Source organism: Falco biarmicus, chromosome 4, assembly GCF_023638135.1.
Source record: "Falco biarmicus isolate bFalBia1 chromosome 4, bFalBia1.pri, whole genome shotgun sequence".
In the NCBI taxonomy this organism is placed as follows: domain Eukaryota; kingdom Metazoa; phylum Chordata; class Aves; order Falconiformes; family Falconidae; genus Falco; species Falco biarmicus.
In genome coordinates this window covers 112,805,776-112,823,365 of record NC_079291.1, presented here as the reverse complement: position 1 = coordinate 112,823,365, position 17,590 = coordinate 112,805,776, and the positions used below count along the sequence as shown (strand labels likewise).

General features: G+C 44.7%; 1 protein-coding gene across 4 annotated transcripts in view; it reads left to right on the top strand.

Moving 5' to 3' along the window:
- The window catches only part of HEMK1 (HemK methyltransferase family member 1), a 34,547-nt gene that overhangs the window by 1,781 nt on the left and 15,176 nt on the right, over window positions 1–17,590 (top strand). For 2 of the 4 annotated variants that reach the window (XM_056335614.1, XM_056335615.1), the window contains exons 2-4: window positions 630–1,056; window positions 1,531–1,622; window positions 4,173–4,266. In XM_056335614.1, the coding sequence (XP_056191589.1) occupies window positions 766–1,056; window positions 1,531–1,622; window positions 4,173–4,266 (477 nt within the window). In that variant the 5' untranslated portion in view covers window positions 630–765. The remainder of the gene's footprint in view (window positions 1–629; window positions 1,057–1,530; window positions 1,623–4,172; window positions 4,267–17,590) is intronic. The other 2 variants (XM_056335616.1, XM_056335617.1) reach the window with 1 other exon arrangement.

Here is a 17,590-nt window from a genome sequence, read left to right as displayed (position 1 = left end):
TGTTTCTCTTCCCTTTAGTTGTGCCCTGTGAGCTTTTCGCCTTCCTCTGCTCTTAACAGTTCAGCACTGGCTCTGTGGCCCCTTGTCTGCTCTCCAGGGATGGTGACAGTGGGGAAGATCCTTGACCTATGAAGTCAAGGGCTTCTGTGAGCCCACCCACTAACCTAGGACTTGTGGTTTATGACCAGAGAGGGGAGTAAAGGAAAGAATCCAGGAGAGACTGAAAGCCTTCCTTCAGGGAACCAGGGTGACCCACTCATGGGATAGAGCACCAAGTGCTGGAGCTGAAGGCTGGCCTGTTTGTGGCTTTCTGGGACCAGGAACAGGTGGGAGTGTTGTGCCTGTGTGTAGGCGCATTCGCTTCTGCCCTGCCATGGGCCCAGACTGGCCTCCTGGTAGCTCTGGCCTGTGGAGATGGGCAGCTCTGCAGAGAAATGTATTGCAGTGGCAGAGCTGGTTAGCTGTCACCCAAGTCTTTTCTTGGGGTAATCCTTTGTTACTCTTAGGGTGCAAGTAATTGGTTTTGTACCTGTGGACTGGGATTAGGGCAAGCAGTCTGCGTTCTGTCAGGGGAACCTGCAATTTGCCAGGCCGAGGGATTCAGGCTGTACTCTTGTCTCTTTTTCTAGACCAGAAGAGCTGCAAACTAGTGCCGTTTTCTTGCTGCCCTGAGGAGGATCTACTGACTGTGGTCAGCTGGTGCTTCACAACATTGGCCTGTGAGTCTCAGCACTGACTAAATTAGCTGATGGCAACAAGGAACACATGTTGAAGCCAGGAACTGATTTTGCCACAATGCGATGCCTCAGCCACCCACTGCTCAGGAGGTTGCTGGGTCTTGCACCTCAGTGCGTGCCAGGGAGATTGAGTCAAAGTCAAGGTCCTATCCTCAGTCCAAAGCAGTCATCTCTGAGGCAGAACTGCAGCACAAGACCTGGGTTTGTGACTGCCACTGATGTGGTGAACTACTGGCAGAAGGTGTTCGAGACAAATGGGATCCCTGAAGCACGTGAATCCAGTGAATATATTGTGTCATTTGCCCTGGGAGCAAAAACAGTTAAGTAATAGGAAAAGAACAAGGTCTGCGTGTGCTTCTCACTTTGTCACTTTGCTTGAATCCCTTACCTTTCTTTTTATCTCACAGGAAGTAGAGCAACTTTCCCTTCCTTAGATGGCAGTGAGGCATGGTTTATTAATGCCAGCAGAACACCCTGGGGTCTCTTAAATGCCCTCTTCTGCAGAGACTGAAATATGACCCATGACATATATGCCCACACTGTACCCTGACTTGCTTGGTGGAATGATTCTTAATCTTACTACTTATTCTGAGCCCTGAAAAGTAGCAGAACAGTTGTCTAGGTCTGTTTTTAAACATGCCAATAGGTTCTCCTAATCATTTGTGGTTTCCAACAGTGCCAGGCATACCTGTTTGTCAGCATACGGGGTCTCCCTGGAGGATGCCCTTGGGAGGGTGCAGAGGACACTCAAGTGGCACAAGTAGGCAGGTTTTAAAGTGACCTTGTCTTTCAGTTTCAGAGCTTGAATTCCAAAAGCCTGCATACTCCACTTACAGCAGTGCAGCAGGAGCAAATCCAGCAGCTGAGCAACAAGCGACTAGAAAGGTAGGAGCATTCTCTTACAGTCATTCCTTTGGAGGGTTTTCCTTCAGTCTTAACGCAGCCAGAAGACCAGTGGAAGAGGGAAGGCAGAAGAGAATTAGCAGCTGATGTGTTCAAGTAACAGTATTGTGTTTGTCTCTCATGGTGGCTCAAGGGATGGGCACTTGCTGTTGCTGTCAGGTTGCAAACCACCTGTCTGTCTGGGAGCAGAGAGGAGTAGGAAACTGGCAGTATTGGCTCTGAGTTGAGTACATTTTCATTAAGATCTTCTGTGCTAACAAAATTTAGCCTTGGTCCCTTCTGTCTGATTCAGCGCCCTCTTCAGCTGCCAGTCGTATACTGGTCTGTGGTGGTGTTGTGCTTTTCTTTCTAGGCTTTGTCTGCAGAGGGGTTTCCCTGGTGTTTAGAGGTATCCATGGCTGATGAAGCTTTGGTCTCCATTTGGCCTCCATTTGCTTACTCTGTGTGAGGGGTTCTCTTAGCGCAAAACTTGGATGGGTTTGGTGTGAAGGAGCTACCTGTAATCAAGGTGGACCTAGGGAGTAGTGTGTGGGGAGAGGAAATATTCAGGAACTTGGATCATTGAGAAGGATGAGAGATGCTTCAGAATACATTTGGAGGTGGCATCCTTCTGCTTGTTTACAAGAGTGTGGTTATGATGTGGATCCTTGTTTTGCTGTGTGGGTTAATCTTGCCACGACTTACACAGAATAGGATGTGAAGGTTTCTCAGGGAGGCAGAGTGTTAGCAGTGGTTACTGTTTGCAGGATTTGAGTGTCTTCACTGAAATTTTCCTGCTGCTCTGGATTCTTGTGTTAGGAGCAGAAATGCAAAATTCCCAGGGCTGTCTGACTTGCAAATTGCTCTGACTTAAGTGCTGTTAAGATTGCAACAGATACGTCACTTCTTCATGTAGAAACAGCAGATTGAGGCCACAATTTCAGCCGCTGTGAGGCACCATAACTTCACAGAGTCATGGAATCATGAATGCTGACTGGGAGCTTTGGAAGTCTAGTCCACCACCCCTGCTCATAGCAGGATCAGCTAGAGCAAGTTGTTGAGGGTCATGCCCAATTTGGTTCTTAATATATCCAAAGACAGATACTATACAACCTCTCTGGACAGCCTGCTCCAGTGGCTGGCTACCCTCACGGTGTTTGGAATGGAGAAAAAAATAACAGGTGGGGGGAGGTGCTGGTGATTATTAGGTTTGAATGGACTTTTCTATATTTCAGTCTGTGCCCTTTGCCTGTCTTTTCACTAGACATCACTGAAGAAAGTCAGGCTCTGCCGTCTTTACTCCATCTCACCAGATACATGTTGTTATTGTTGAGATTTCCTTCCCCTGTCCCTCGCCCCTCACCCCTGCCTGAGCCTTCCCTTCTCAAGGCTAAACTGTCCCAGTCTCTCTCCTTGTATGTCAGGTGTTCCAATCCCTTAATCATCTTAATGACCATTTACTGGACTTACTCCAGTATGTCCATGTCTTTCCTATACTTGGAGCCCAGCACCCCAGATATTTCCTACCAGCACTGAATAGAGGGGAAGGATCCCCTCCCTCGACCGTCTGGCAACGCTCTGCCTAATGCAGCCCAAGAAGCCACTGACTGCCTTTGTTGCAAGGGCACATTGCTGGCTCATGGTCAGCATGTCCACCCGATCCCCAGGGCCTTCTCTGCAGGGCCACTGTCCAGCTGTTTGGCCCCCAGCCCATACTGGTGCATGGGGTTATTCCTCCTCAGTTTTTAAGACTTCGCATTACTGTGCTGAATTGTATGAGGTTCCTGTCAGCACATTTTTCCAGCCTCCTGAGGTCCCTCTGAAAAGTAGCACATCCATCTGGTCTATTAACAACTCCTCTTAATTTTCTGTCACCTGCAGACATGCCAAGGGTGCTCTCTGTCCCTTCATCAAGATTATTAATGAAAGTGTTATGCTATATTGGCCCCACTGTTGACTCCAGGGGTGCTCCAGTAGTGACTGGCCTTCAGCTGGACTTTGTGCTGCTGAACATAGTCCTCAGAGCCTGCCAGTGTGGTCAGTTTTCAGTCTACTTCGTTTATCTAGTCCATATATCATCAGCTTGTATATGATGATGTTAGGCGAGACAGTATGAAAACCCTTAGGAAAGTCAAGATAAACAGATTATTCTCTCATGCGCTGAGCTAGTCGTTGTGTCACGAGTGGCTGTCAGGCCGGTCAGGAAAGATTTCCCCTTTATAAATCCATGCTGACTACTCCCAGTCACCTTCTTGTACTTGGTATGTTTGGAAACAACTTGATCCATCACTTTCCCCAGTATCAAGGTGAGGCTGACTGGCCTGTAGTTCCCAGAGTCCAGCATTTTATGACAAACTCCTGTGGGAATGGAGCTCCTGCAGCTTCCTTAGAGTGCACGTGTGTGTTGCACATGAAGCTGAGAGCTGTGGTGGTGTCTAGGTGCTCACCCTAAGGGTTATGTGGTTAGTAATGAGGTAAGCATGGTATTGAGAGCTGTTCTGTGTTACAGAGTGTAGTCCTAAAGTGTTCGTGCTTGCTTTTTGCCTGCCACAGAATGCCGGTGCAGTATGTTCTTGGTGAGTGGGACTTTCAGGACCTGACTCTGAAGATGAGACCCCCAGTATTTATTCCTCGGCCTGAAACAGAGGTATGAATGTGGGGAACCAGGAAGGGGCAGGCTTGAATCTGTAAATTACATCGCATTGCTGTGAAGGTGCCCAGTGTATCGTGAGATTGTAGTGATGAGTAGGTCAGATCACTTCTTTTAGAACAGAGGGGGATTCTAAGCTTGTGAACTGGAACCAGTGCTGTTGAACTTCACCTCCTGGCTCAGAGTGAGAGATGTTGCAAGCTAGCATATCGCTTAATTACACAGACATCCATCTTCATTAATGGAAGGACTTGGCTTTCTTTCCTTATTTCTAGTATAGTAATGACTCCTAGAAGTTCAAAACCCATACTGCTGTATCCCAGTGGCTTAGTACTTTGATACAAGGGTAATAATCTCAGAAGTTGTCCAAAGATTGTTAGCAAAATCCTGCAGTAGTAGAAAGCTGCTACTGGAAAATGGTGATGGACTCCAGAGAGCTTGTTTGTCCATGTGCAGACTAAAACAGTGCAGGCTGGTAGGAAATGGCACCTACTGCCTGTCTGATGGCTCCACAGTGGTTTCTGGACAAAGACTGGAAACTGAAGGGTAAGTTCTGACCTGGGCTGGAATTAAATATAAATGTCAGTTGTAAGAATGTAAAGGACAGCCATTCACGATCAAGTTAAAACTCCATTTTCCCCAATGTTGCTGCTGCTAGAGAAAAGCCTGAGAACTACATGGTGACAATTTCCCTTACAGTAGCCTAGCTTTCAGCTCATGGACCATCTTATCAAGGAAGTCTTTCTGTTTACTGGTCCCCAGGAGGTTTCTGTTTACTAGTTCTCAGGAGGTTTTAGGTTTTTTGAGGGTTTTGAGTTGGTTGTGGGTTTTTGGTTTTGTTTGATTGTTTTTTTAAAAAAAAATTCTGAGAATTTATTTTCTTTTGGAGCCTGTGTGAAGTTTTAGAGTTACAATGATCTCCATAGCTTGTTATTTAGGAGTCCCAGAAGCTTAAACCTGTTTCAGTCTAATAGTCATTTCTTCAGTCATCTGCCTGCTGCTTGATGACTATTGTAATATGTGGGCAGCCCTCTCTGCTCAGGTCTCTATAAGTAGGGGCCCATGTTGTAAAAAGAATGAAGAAGCTCTTTCAGACAGAATGTTCCCTACTGACAGTGTCAGAAGAGATGCCGAGGACTGAATGAGCTTTAAAGATGGGAAGGCCACCTTTGCTTTTTATGGGGAAGGGATGGTATTGGGAATGTATGAAGAAAGCAGCAGCTCAATAGAGGATGCAGTCTGCAGAATCCTTCATCTGACACCTTTTATTACACAAAAGTTAAAAGGCAAAGGCAGCCTGTGCTTCTGTTGTGCCCTTTGAAGAACAGTGCTACTGAAATCCATGAGGGTGTTCACAGACTGGTCAGGGTTGGAAGGGACCTCTGGAGATCAGCTAGTCTATCCCACTGCTAAAGCAGGTTCACCAAGAGAAAGTTGCACAGAATCATGTCCAGGGTTGTTTTGAGTATCTCCAGAGAAGGAGACCCCACAGCCTCTCCGGACAGCCTGTTCCAGTGCTTTGTCACCCCCAAAAGAAACAAAAGTTCTTCCTCATATTCAGAAGTAACTTCTTGTGTTGCAATTTGTGCCCACTGCCCCTTGTTCTGTCACTGGGTACCACTGAAAAGAGCCTGGCCCCGTCCTCCTGACACTCTCCCTGAAAATATTTGTAGACATTGATAAGATCCCCTCTCAGCCTTCTCTTCTCCAGGCTGAACAGGCCCAACTTGCTCAGCGTTTCCCCATAGGGGAGAGACGATTATTCCAGACAATTTAGTCGGAATCGGCACAACTACTACTTAGACATCCTCTCATCTTAACCTATAAAAGAAAATTCAGAACCAGAATCTTGGTTTGGGGTGGGGCATCATTAGCATCTCATCGAGAGTGTGTTGGGCCCTGAATCATAGTGATAACACTTGTGTCCAGAGAAGGTGCGAGTTCTCTGTTGTGTCTGAATTTGACCACTCTGTGGTGATTAAATTTGGAAATAGGGTCCTAAGGAATAGTTTTGTGAGTTGGAGCCCTGCAATGGTTAGCTTTGTTATTGTCAACAATATTTCTGCTCTAGTTGATTCAAGAGAGTATTTCCAACCTCTAGCTCCCCATTAATTTGTGGGTGCAATGTTAGCATTAAAACCAGGGAGAACTTGTATGTTCTGCAAGTAAAACATCTGCTGTCAAGGCTTCCTCTGGTGATACGCTCCAGTTCTCTCCATGCAGTGCCAGGCTTCAAACAAAGGACTATTGTGTGGAGTGGAAGCCAGGGTGGCTCATGTCTGAGAACACTGTTAATTACACCCACATGCATGATTTTGGTAAAGGCATCTCTGCTGGCCCAAACTGAAATGCAGTGCTCTGTAACACACTGTGTTTGAAACCACTTAACATACCCTGGTGCACAAATGTAGCATGAACAGCTTGATCCAAACCTTGTGTCTCTGGGAAAACTTTATTTGATGTGTCACGGTACTTACTGTGAAGGCACATTTTTAGCTCATTAGTTACGGAAGGCCAGAAGTTTATGATGATAGCTCGTGTGAGAGTTTTCTTGTGATGTGGTACTGGGGAGATTACTTGGACAGGAAGAGCATGGAGACAAGATCCAGCTATTTAGCAGCACCACACAGGATGCTGCTTTAGGCATGTGCTGCTTCCAGGACCCGTGTACAGTGTGTAACCTGTTGCACGAAGTGAGTTGGTGTCCAGATCCTTTCTTTCTGCTAGGAAGGAAAGGTTGGTCATCTCTCAAAGCTTTGTGTGATGTGTTTGGGTTGGAGTTTGCTTGTGTTTTGTTTCATCACAGTAATTTTGCCAGACTTCACTGGAATATAAAACTGTAGTGGACATATCTCCTTTTAAAAATATTGAAGTTAGTTGCATCTGTTGCTCTTTTTTTGTTTAGGATTTGTCTGCAGTGTTCTTAAAACCAACAGTGCTGAAACTTTTCACCAGATAATATCTGTAAATAATCCTTGTTCTTTAGGATTTTTTATCAATATTGATGTCCCAGGTTTAAGTTGCCGATCTGTGACTGCACACACAACCTACATGGCATATCTTGTCCTTGGCTGAGTAAATGTGACTCCCTGAATGGACTTGTTAGTGCAGATATGCAAGCAGCTGCAAAATTTGCTTCCTAGTTATATTTATGTAGCTTCTGCAAATGCTCCTGCTTGTTGATTCAAAGTTTGAAAAGAAGAGGAGCCATCTTTATGACACACTTTATGGTTACGACAGAAGGGTTATGGCTTTTGCTCCCAGATGCATTACTAATGTCATGAGGTTAAACACAGTACGACAAAATCCACCAGCATTGTTTCAGTCCTGGGGACAGAGACAGACATGCAAAGACAGAAATTCACTTCGCTTAATTTAGCCCTATGTGAAATTTGCCCTTTTGTAGTCTGTTTAGTTCTCTCTGGTTGCTGAGCCCTCTCCCATTCGCTCCCCTTGGGAATATTTTTTCAGCACATCTGGCTTTATTCTTCTGTTCCTTGGGAATCTGGGTGGGGAGGGGACAGGCAGCCAAAATTAGGAAACTAGCAGGTCCTGTTTAAGCTCTGAGAGTGGGATAACAGAACTGATTCCATTCAGTTGTAACTTCTTGGCATACAGGACTGGTGGATACTTCTGTGAGCACAGACATACTGTGTTGGAGGAGAGTTTTGTTAAGCTGTCCGCAGTCTCACCTTCCTCCAGTTACCTTGCTCTCTGTGAGCAAAGCTTTGGCCTCCCTGCTACAAGCACTGAGTGGGTTTGCAAGGGCTTGCAGAACTCGGTGTCCTGCCTGCTTTCCTCGTGTGACTGCCAGAGCCAGGCTCCTGCACTGCAGAGGTGTTTGGGTCAAAGTTAAGGGATGTTCTCAGTCTTATGAATTATCTTTGTTATGTCATTATTACTGTAATGTCAAAGAACCCCTGTCTCAGCGTTGCTCAGTCGCTGTATTAATGGAGAAGAAAGTCCTTTTCCCAGGACAGGGCCTTCTAAACTTGGGCCACAGCCTTGTGGATCAGTGGAAAAATAGGACAAAGAGGAGGAGAACTCAGCCAGCGTGGATACAAAATGCCTTTTTGGTCCGGGTAAATACGAGCTAAATGAAGCCTCACCATGACTTCACTGAGGAAAAGTTTGGTTTGGTCCAGGACTTCCCTGCAGTGCTTTGGGGTGTGCGGCTCTCCGGGCCCGTACCTGCAGAGGGCACTCCAGGCTTAGGCTCGCGTTGCTCCTGAACAGTTCTGTTTCCTATTAATTATAGGATTTCTGATGCCTCTGAGCCCCTCCTCTCTCAGATGCTGTGTTTTAAAGAAAATGAAGGCTTATTTGTTTAGTTGAAAACAAAAATGGTCATCTTTTATTCCTTGCAACTACTGTGTGGGTAGTGTTGGGTTCTTTTGCTGGAGGAGGCTCAGAACTGCTTGGGAGGATTGTCACGGTCCCACTATCCCCTCTGACCTTCAAGCCACCCGTAAGTCCCCTGGTGCCACCCCCCTGACCTGTTGTGATCTCAGCAGGAGCTCAGATCTACTTTTTTTTTTTTTTTTTTTCTGTCTTGGCTTTGTTGTGGTGTCTGTGTTCTGAGAACAGTCCATTGTCCTCTAAGGGACACTGTAGGGTGAGGATGCCTGTTTAACCGGGGAGAGATCTTAGGGGAAGAAATTGCAAGTCTGTGCCATGCTGAACACTTTTTAGTAGTCATGCAAAAAAGATCACGGCTGCAGCCTCCTTGAGAGCAAGAAAGAAGACTTGGTCAGACTGTATTGGTCTGTTGAGTTCAATGTACTGTGTCTGATTGGGGCTCATAGCAGATGGTGGGGGCAAAATTACAAGGGAAAAGATAGGTATGGAAGGATCCTTGGATGCTCAGCAGTTAAGGGCTGTTCTTAGCCAAAGCTGGATTTGGGGCCATCCTGCTTCATAATCACTAATGGATCTGTTCTCTATTAATTTGTGTAATCCTCTTTTGAGTCTGTGTCTAGTCTCCATGACATCATCTGACAAAGAATCTTTCTAATTTGGTATTGTAAGTGGGAAAAATATTTTCTTTGCTTCTGGTACTGCCTGCGCATTTAACAGGAGCCTCCTTCTTACTGCATAACACAAAGCATTCGTGCTCCCTATAGCATTTGTAAATTTTAGTCCTGTCACTGTTCTAATCAGTTGTTTTTCCACCTATGATTTTTAAGCTTTTGTTTCCCAAGATAGATTGGTTCTTTCTCATGATAAAACATGCTCAATATGCAGAAACCATTGCTGTTTACTTGCATCTGTCAGCTGAATGGCAGTCATTGTGTTGCGGTGTTGTGTGTGGAATAGTCAAAGATTTGCTCGAGAAACCTTTCATGAGTTAAACCTTACTTGTAGCTAAACATAATCATTAACCTTTCAAGACAGTCAAGTACACAGAGAAGGGAGGATTTTTGTTTCCTGACAGGTATATGCAAATATACAGATTGCAAGGTGGGGCCTTTCTCCAGTGCTTTGTGTCAAACCAGTGTACATGTTTTCTGTTTAATCAGTGCCAAGAGGAAACTTTTGATGCAGAATGGTCTTTCATTTCCCTAATTTAATTGCCACAGATGGCTACTTTTCAGAACGGTCAAAAGGTCACACTGTCTAGTGAGTACAGCCATTGATCAGAGGTCAGGAGATTGCCCTTTTTTTTTCCATGGTTTTGCCTCTGACCAGTCGTCTCTTCAAAGGAAGGCTGCTTCTCCTTTCTGTGTCACTGGCTTCCCAATTTGGGGAATGAAAAGGGTAATGGTGTCCTATCTTGTATGTAGCTTAAGGTCCTTTTTTGAAATATATATAGACTCCTATAAGGTATAATGAATGTAAATGAAATAGGACATTATTTGATACGTCAAAAATTAACTGCTGTCTGTCAAAATGTAGCTGTAAACAAATGTGCTAAAGTTGGAGCATTGCTGTTATGGCCTCACACAGATCAGATTTTGTCCATATGATAGCCAATATTTTATCAGTATGTTGGAAGAAAACAATATTTTCTGAAAGTGGGCTGTTGCACAGAAGCTGAAGAATGGGAATTTTGAAAGGAGCCTGTTGTTGCTGCAGAACAGTTGGAATTGTCCTTTGAGCTAGGCACAAATGTTTACTAGGGTCCTACGTGCAGAGAAAAAATAATGCAGCCTGTGCCTTGTGGCTGAGGGGCTTCTGCTACCACAAGAGCTTGGAGGAAGATTTGGGGCTTTTACAGATATTGGCTGACCATGAACACCCATTTTCAGTGGGCTGTCCAGCAGGCTAATGTGATCCTTGCATGTTTTAACAGGTGATCGCCAAATACAAGTAGCAGGATTAAATAATCTGTGTACTGCAGTAGTGGAATAGTTGCAAAAATACTATGTCCAGTTATGTTACTGACTGGTTGAGAAAGAGATGGAAAACGGGGTTTGGAGAGGAGTCAGTAGGTATGTTAACAGCTGGAAAAATCTGCCTCATTGTGAAACACTGTTTAGCTCATCAAAGACAAGCTTAGGGGTTAATTACGTGGCACAGGGAGCAGAAATTTGGTAACAGAAGTCTCTTTGGTTTCATAGACAAGTGTATAACAAGCACTATAAATGCAGGCCAGAAGAGAAGCTGCCCAACTTTAACAGGAGTGTAATTAATTACTGAAACAGTTTAGCATGAGCCTGTTGCTGGCTGCTTTAAAATCAGGATAGGATGTTTTCCCGGGAACAGATTTCTTGTTCAGAAGGAACCATCCTGTTTCTTCCTCCATTTCCTGGTTAACTGGCCAAGATGAACTATGGCAGTAGCTTCTCCTGGCTTCCTCTGCAAGAAAAAAAGGTTGTGCTTGTGCAGAGGATTACTTCAAAGTTGCCAATTTCCAGGACAGGCTCAAAAATGTAAATTTAAAGCTAAAATCTGTGCTGAAGGTGCAGAGAGCAACAGCTTTCTTTTAAGTCACGCACAAACCTGTTCCCCAGGTAAACTTATGTAGACTTTCCTAATATGTTCTCACAGATCTCCATGTTGTTAATGCCTTTATTTTTTTGGCCCTAAAAGAACTCTATGAAGTCTTCAGGTTTTTAATCTCCTTTTTCTAATTGAAAGAGAGTCCCTGTTTATGTGTTTCAGCTGAGTAGCTTAGCTCATGAGCAGTTTGGGCAGAAGTTAGGACTAGAGCTGGAGAAGAACAAACTATAGAATGGCTGTAACAGGAGGGATCGGACTCAAGGGGTTTCCCATATGAACAGGGGGAAAAATCAATTTCCTACAGGCAGCTTCTTTCAAACATCTAAGTAACTGGAATTTCAGAGCTGGAGATTAGCAAGCTGGACCAGTGCATCTGGACAGATGCTGTGTCTGGCAGTGGTCAATACCACTGTCTGCAGAGGAAGAAAATGCCTTCCTTCTGCGGAGATGTGCCTAGGGAGGTCTGTGTGCGAGACCTGTGGTGCAGCCACTTTACAGTGACTTTGATCCATTCTACTCACCCCTCCTGGGCATGGCTAAATTTAGACATGACAACTGTGGTAATTTCTCTTGGGCATTAGCACATATGAGTTGCAAAGTTTACTGCCTTTTGGTAAAGTTGTTTCTGGGTGCTGTCACAGCCTCTTCTCCAACAGATGAAGCAGCGCTTGGTGTGTGCCACAACACATCAGGAGCTTCTTCTATTGTATGATGGAGAAGCCAAACCCCTTGCTCAGTATCAGGTATGCCTTCACTTCTTTATTGCTTCTGCCTAAAGCCACATTTTATTTCAGGAACAGTGGCCCCTTCTGGAGTTACTCTGGTGTTTTGCTTTCTGTATGTGTATAGGGGGAGTTTCATGGGCTTTTTGCAACATTTTCTCTTTCCCACTGTGGTGTCAGGCAGAAGAGCCCACGACAAAAATGCTATAGCCTGCCTGCCCACTAAGCACTGGGCTGGCTTGGTGGCTTGCTTTTGGAAGAATGGGATGTGGCAATGATCTTCTAGGGCCATTGCCATAGAGTCAGGTTTTTCTTGGCTTCCTGGTGTTTTGTTATGTGCTGATTGGCAGCCAAGTGGACAAACAGGAGAGGAGGGGTGATTTGATTAATATCAGATCAGGCTCTATGGAAAGTCCTGTATTCTGAGAACAGAAGTTTCTGGAAAGCACATAAATAAGTAAAACATTCCCAGGAAGTGTGCAAGAGCAGAGAGAAGGTTACTCAGATTTCCATGTGTCTTTTGCTTTCCTTGTCCTGTTTGCTAACCTGGGAGGTTAGAGCCTCTTGCTGCCCTGTCTCGTACCCCTGGAACCTTGTCTTCCCTGCTTTACTGAGAGCACAAAAAAAGGTGCTTCTCGGGAACACAGTGTGAATTTGTGACCTCCACCCTTGCCTTTCCCATTCCTCCACTCATCTGTTTTTCTTAGCCTTGTACTTTTAATCACAGAAACATCAGATAGGTCACTCGCTGTTTTGTTGGACTGTAGCACATGATTGCTTTAACTCTGGACTTCTGCACAGCTCCGTAGCCACCACTGAGCAGCAAGAATCTCTGCTGTTTCCCCGTGACTGCCTTGGTGCTGAAAGCTGCCTGACCTTGCGCTGTCTGCCGGTTGGAGCTGCGCAGCTGTGGAGCTTGTGGTTTGGGTGCTGGCAGACACTGTCCTCATGCTTTCTTTGTTCAGCTGTGGTTCCAAGAAATGCAGTGAACTAGAGACCTGGCTGCAGGGCGGTGGAGGTAATACCAAGAACCTGTCAGAACATGAATTCGTACTGGAGGGGCTGTTTGGGGAACAGGAGCTGTGGGTGGAGGCTCATGGGAAGCTGGAGGTGTTCACAAAGTTTTGCATTTGTTTCACTCAGCAGCAAAGATGGTGGGGGGAGGGGGGAAACGGGGGACGGGGATGGGGACACACACACCCCAAATAAATGACAGCATGAACTTAGGGTGAATTTGGCAGTGAAGCAAGACTTCCTGGAATTGCAAGGTGAGAGCAGGCTGTGAGTGGCTTGGCTAAGAGACAAAAGCTTGAGAACCTCTGAGTGCTGGAAATTAAGTAGCATGGGAGGCAAATATTTGTCTGCCCTGTATATGGAACTCCAGATAATAGGACTCTTCTAGTCCTTGGAAGGTCGTTCTTTGTTAGTCAGGACCAGATATCCTTCTCCCTCCCAAGTATGTCCTGCATTTTTTCCTGTGGATTTTTAAATTCACTTCTGACTAAGACATAGAGGGTCTAGATACCTCTCCCCGCTCATTTTGTGCTAAGCAATAGAATGTAGGTCCCTGAAAACCCATCTTGATACCTGTATCACTTCCAGCCCAGTGCAATGTAAAAACCCTTCCAGATGCTTTGCTTCTTGCCTAGCTTACCACCCTCGTGAATGCACAGGTTTCAGAGGTGGCTCGTGCTCTTAACATCCTCTTGAATATTTATTTGCACAAAATCCTGTAAAATGGGAGAGAAGGGGAAGTTCATTGATTATTGCTGTGCAAGAGGAGTTTGCAACAGGTAGAGAGATTGGGAATTAATCATGCTGGTAACTGCAGAGCTGTGAGCTGGCCCCGTTCCTAAGTCTAGTCTATGGCCCCATTGTGTTGTCTGCCTGTAACAGATGACAAAAAGGTCCTGGGGACACTGGCATTGCTGGTGCACCCTGGAAAGGGGCCAGGGGCATGGCAATCCTGCAAGCTGCAGGGGAGAGGACAGCTGTGGGGCAGTTTTAGCCATACATAGGATTTGCTCCAAGGGGCAGCAGCAGTAGCTGCTGAGCTCACCTTTTCATGTGACTTCTAGCTCTTCCTCTCAGCTGCTTGAACATATCCGTACACCCATCTATTGAATGAAATGTGCAGTCTGCCCCTGCACACAGATGTCAGCAGCTCTGTTTTGGGGGCTACCCAAGCCATGTCCAGGACCCTCCTTCCTTTCCACTTTGCTGCCATTGCAAAGAGAGGATTTTAGTTTCTGGTTTTGTCCATTTGCCATTCATTCCCTCCATACTTTCCAAAACTGGCTTTTGCTGGGGGATAGGATTTCTTGCACAGACTAAGGGAAAAAAGATCTTCAAAATGTTCCATTTCTCCACTCTGACACAAATATCACACTTACACCCATGTAGGCATACACCAGACTCCAGGATAAAAGTAGTTCTGCCAGTACCGGTAGCACTGGTTAGCAGGTTTTTTAGTGTAGTAACTGCTTTGTTACTGATAATAAAGATTCATGCTGTAAGCGATAACTTGAATTTTAATAACTTCACAGTTGAGCATTTGTCCTACCCAGTGGTTAGCAAGTTGTGGGCAAATACGGAATCAGGTCATATTTCTAAGATATTTTTTTAATTTATGATTTTACTTGCTCCTTAATACAGCACTTTGGATATTTTTTAAAAACATTTACAGCTTTTTATCTAGAAGAGTAAAAACAAAAAGGTAATTCAAGGGTAGCCAAGCACTGTTCATTTAGATGATGTGGTAATCTGCGACTTTTCTGCAGGAGGTCAGTTGCCTTTGCGTGGCTGTAGACCTGCCTCTTCCTAGCTGGAGTCTGGGGGACCTGTTCCCGCAATCTTAAATGGTATCATTGGAAAGGTGTGGATGAGGCTTCTGGAGCACTGGGTTCAATACTCTGCTCTGCTGTAGTCCTCCTTCATGAGTTTGGCATAGTCACTTTTTACAGTAGTTCATCTGGAAAATGGGAGTTGTGAGGATAAATGTGTTAATGGTACTGAAGTGCTCAGCATGTTGCAGGGACAAGGCACCTGAGCAAGCTAACTAATTTTCCTGGATTTAGAAAATACGAAGATATGCTGATTGTCATCTTTGTTTTATCCAAAGTAGTGGTTTTCTGTAGAAAGGACATTCCTCTCTCTGATGTATTGAATCCTATAAATGGTATGAGTGAAAGTAAGCTCTTTTGAACAGCCTGCCGTTTCAGTTTAGAGTGCCAGATTGTGGAGAATTTACCTAACATATTCCAAAGGTTAATTACCTAGGATGCCAAAGTGTTTTCTCTTATTTCCCGGTGGAACTTTTGTAATTTTCATCTGTTAACCTTTAGAGCTGGTGATCAAACTGATGGTTAAGATGGCTTTTAGCAATGGTGGCATTAGCAGGTGTTTGCACTCTGAATCTGTTCAGTTAGAGAAGACATGAGGTACCCTGCGCAATAAAGACCACACAGCCTTTGTCCATCTGCTGTTGTCCCACTTTCTCTGTGTCTGGGACTGGCATCTTTTTTTAGCACTTTCTGCCTCTTTGTGGCTCTTCCCCAGCTGTGGCTCTACTCAGATTCTTGTACAGAGATAGGGGATGTCTGTCTTGCAGGGTATTTTGTAGTCTTTGTATGAACACTGTAACGCATGGCCAGAAATACTTCATCTCCCAAGATGAGATTTGAAAGTGGTTCTGCTATGTTCTGCAAAGTGCTTTAATTTATCAGTTTTCAGTGGTGACATCTTGGAGATTATGGTGTGCTTGGAGGAGTGCAGATTTTGGTTAGATTGCTTGCTGAAAGATGAAAAATACTGAGGAGAATCTGAAGAACACTGTTTCAAAACAATTTTGGATAACTTAACCATTCACGATTTCTGAAAATGAAACCTGGTGGCAATGGCAAGGGTCTAACTGGACATACTCTGTATCGTGGTTGCCGGGTTTTTCTCATTGTCTTGCACATGCTGGGGAGATGTGGTTTTCACGTGAAAACTGTAAGCAAAGAAAAGAACCATGGTATCACAGCCAGTTAATGCAGAATTACAAAATGTCTTATTCCAGTGTGTTCTGTTTTGTCTTTACTTCGTGCTTTTAATATGCGCATACTTGCAAATTTAATTTGACATCAAATAATCTATTCTTGTAATTTTTTCCTGATTTTCCAGTTACAATACACCTGTTTTGCTTGCCAATCAAATTTATTTCATAAAAGAATTTGCTTTCATAATTATTGATATTTTTTTTAGTGAGGTACTAATGTCTGGGAAAGGATGTAGTTTCTTTAGGTTGTCACATTATTTTTATGTCTTTTAATTTTGAACTATTATGGTAAATGTTTTATGAGAGAATTAGCCTTTGCCTCCATAAAAAGTATATGAAATAACCAAGAGTCAAGAAGCAGGATACAAAGCCAGTATCCTGCTTATAATATACATGTGGTAAAAACTGAAATCAGTCATATTTGAATACAAGCTTTCGTAAGCACTCTAAAAATACTTTCACTGTGGAATGTGTAAAGTAGAAGTTCCTTTAGAAACTCTAAGCTTGAAATTACTAATGATAAACTTTAAGGAAGTTAAGAAATGGTGACAGTAGTTCTGCTGTGTGGAAGTTACATTTGGACATCTGTAATAAGTAACTTGTGCTACTCTGTGATCAGCCCTGGAGACAGATGGTTCTGAGTTATTGTAGAGATTTCCTGGAAATATTTTTAAGTGACCAGAAATGACTGGTATTTCAAAGAGTGATTTAGTGACTGAGCAGAATTTTTTGGGTGGCTCTTCCTCTGTGGTCTTGGACTCATCAGCACCTGCTTCCCCAAACCAGCTGCAGTTACAATTTGGCTGTCTCCACTGCAGAAGTGTTTTCAAACTGGTTCATCTGGAGCTGTTAGCTGAAAGGCAAAAGCTATTTTTGTACATAAGTGGGTAGATAAGGTGTTTGTTTTTTCCTGTTGCTATCTAAGTGCTGTTAGTCCTCTAATGGTTTCCCACAGTCCTGTTGGGAGCCTGTAAGAATGGTTTCCTCTGTAATTGTCTAGGAAAGGAATCCCAGAGCAGCACCAAGGAATATGTGATTTTGAAGGCTGTTAGCAGAACTGCCTTATGAGTGCAGTGCCGATAACACATGGTGACCAGGGTAGGGCATCGCAGTGTGGCTCCTCACAGCCGGCGGAGGCTGCCTTGGGCATCAGTCACCAAACTCCACTTTGCAGAGAAGACACGTCTCTGAGAGAGGCCTCTCGGAATGGTGCCCTCCAGCCTGCGGGCTGCTGCTCCTTCCGTTTTGGGCATTTGGGTATGAGCACGCAGAGCTCATTGCTGAGGAGCGCTGGAGGCTATGGAAGGCAGAGGGCACAGTCTGGAGGAGCACAGAGGCTGTTGTCCTTACCTGGTGGGCAAAGGCACAGGCATCTCTGACTCGCTCCAGCTGCAACAGCAGAAGATTTGAGGAGAAAAACCAATGAAAACAGTTAAAGGTGCTTATTCCTAAGAAGCCCCTGAAGGTCCCAAAAGGCTGTGAAAAGGGGCCTGAAGAAAGCTGAGGAGCCAGTGGCTCCCAAAAGGCTGTTGTTGGCAGAGCCAGGCTACTGGAAAAGCAGCAAAGCCTAGCACTGCTGAGCTGAAAATGGCAAAGGCTCAGAAAAGCTGATCTGAAG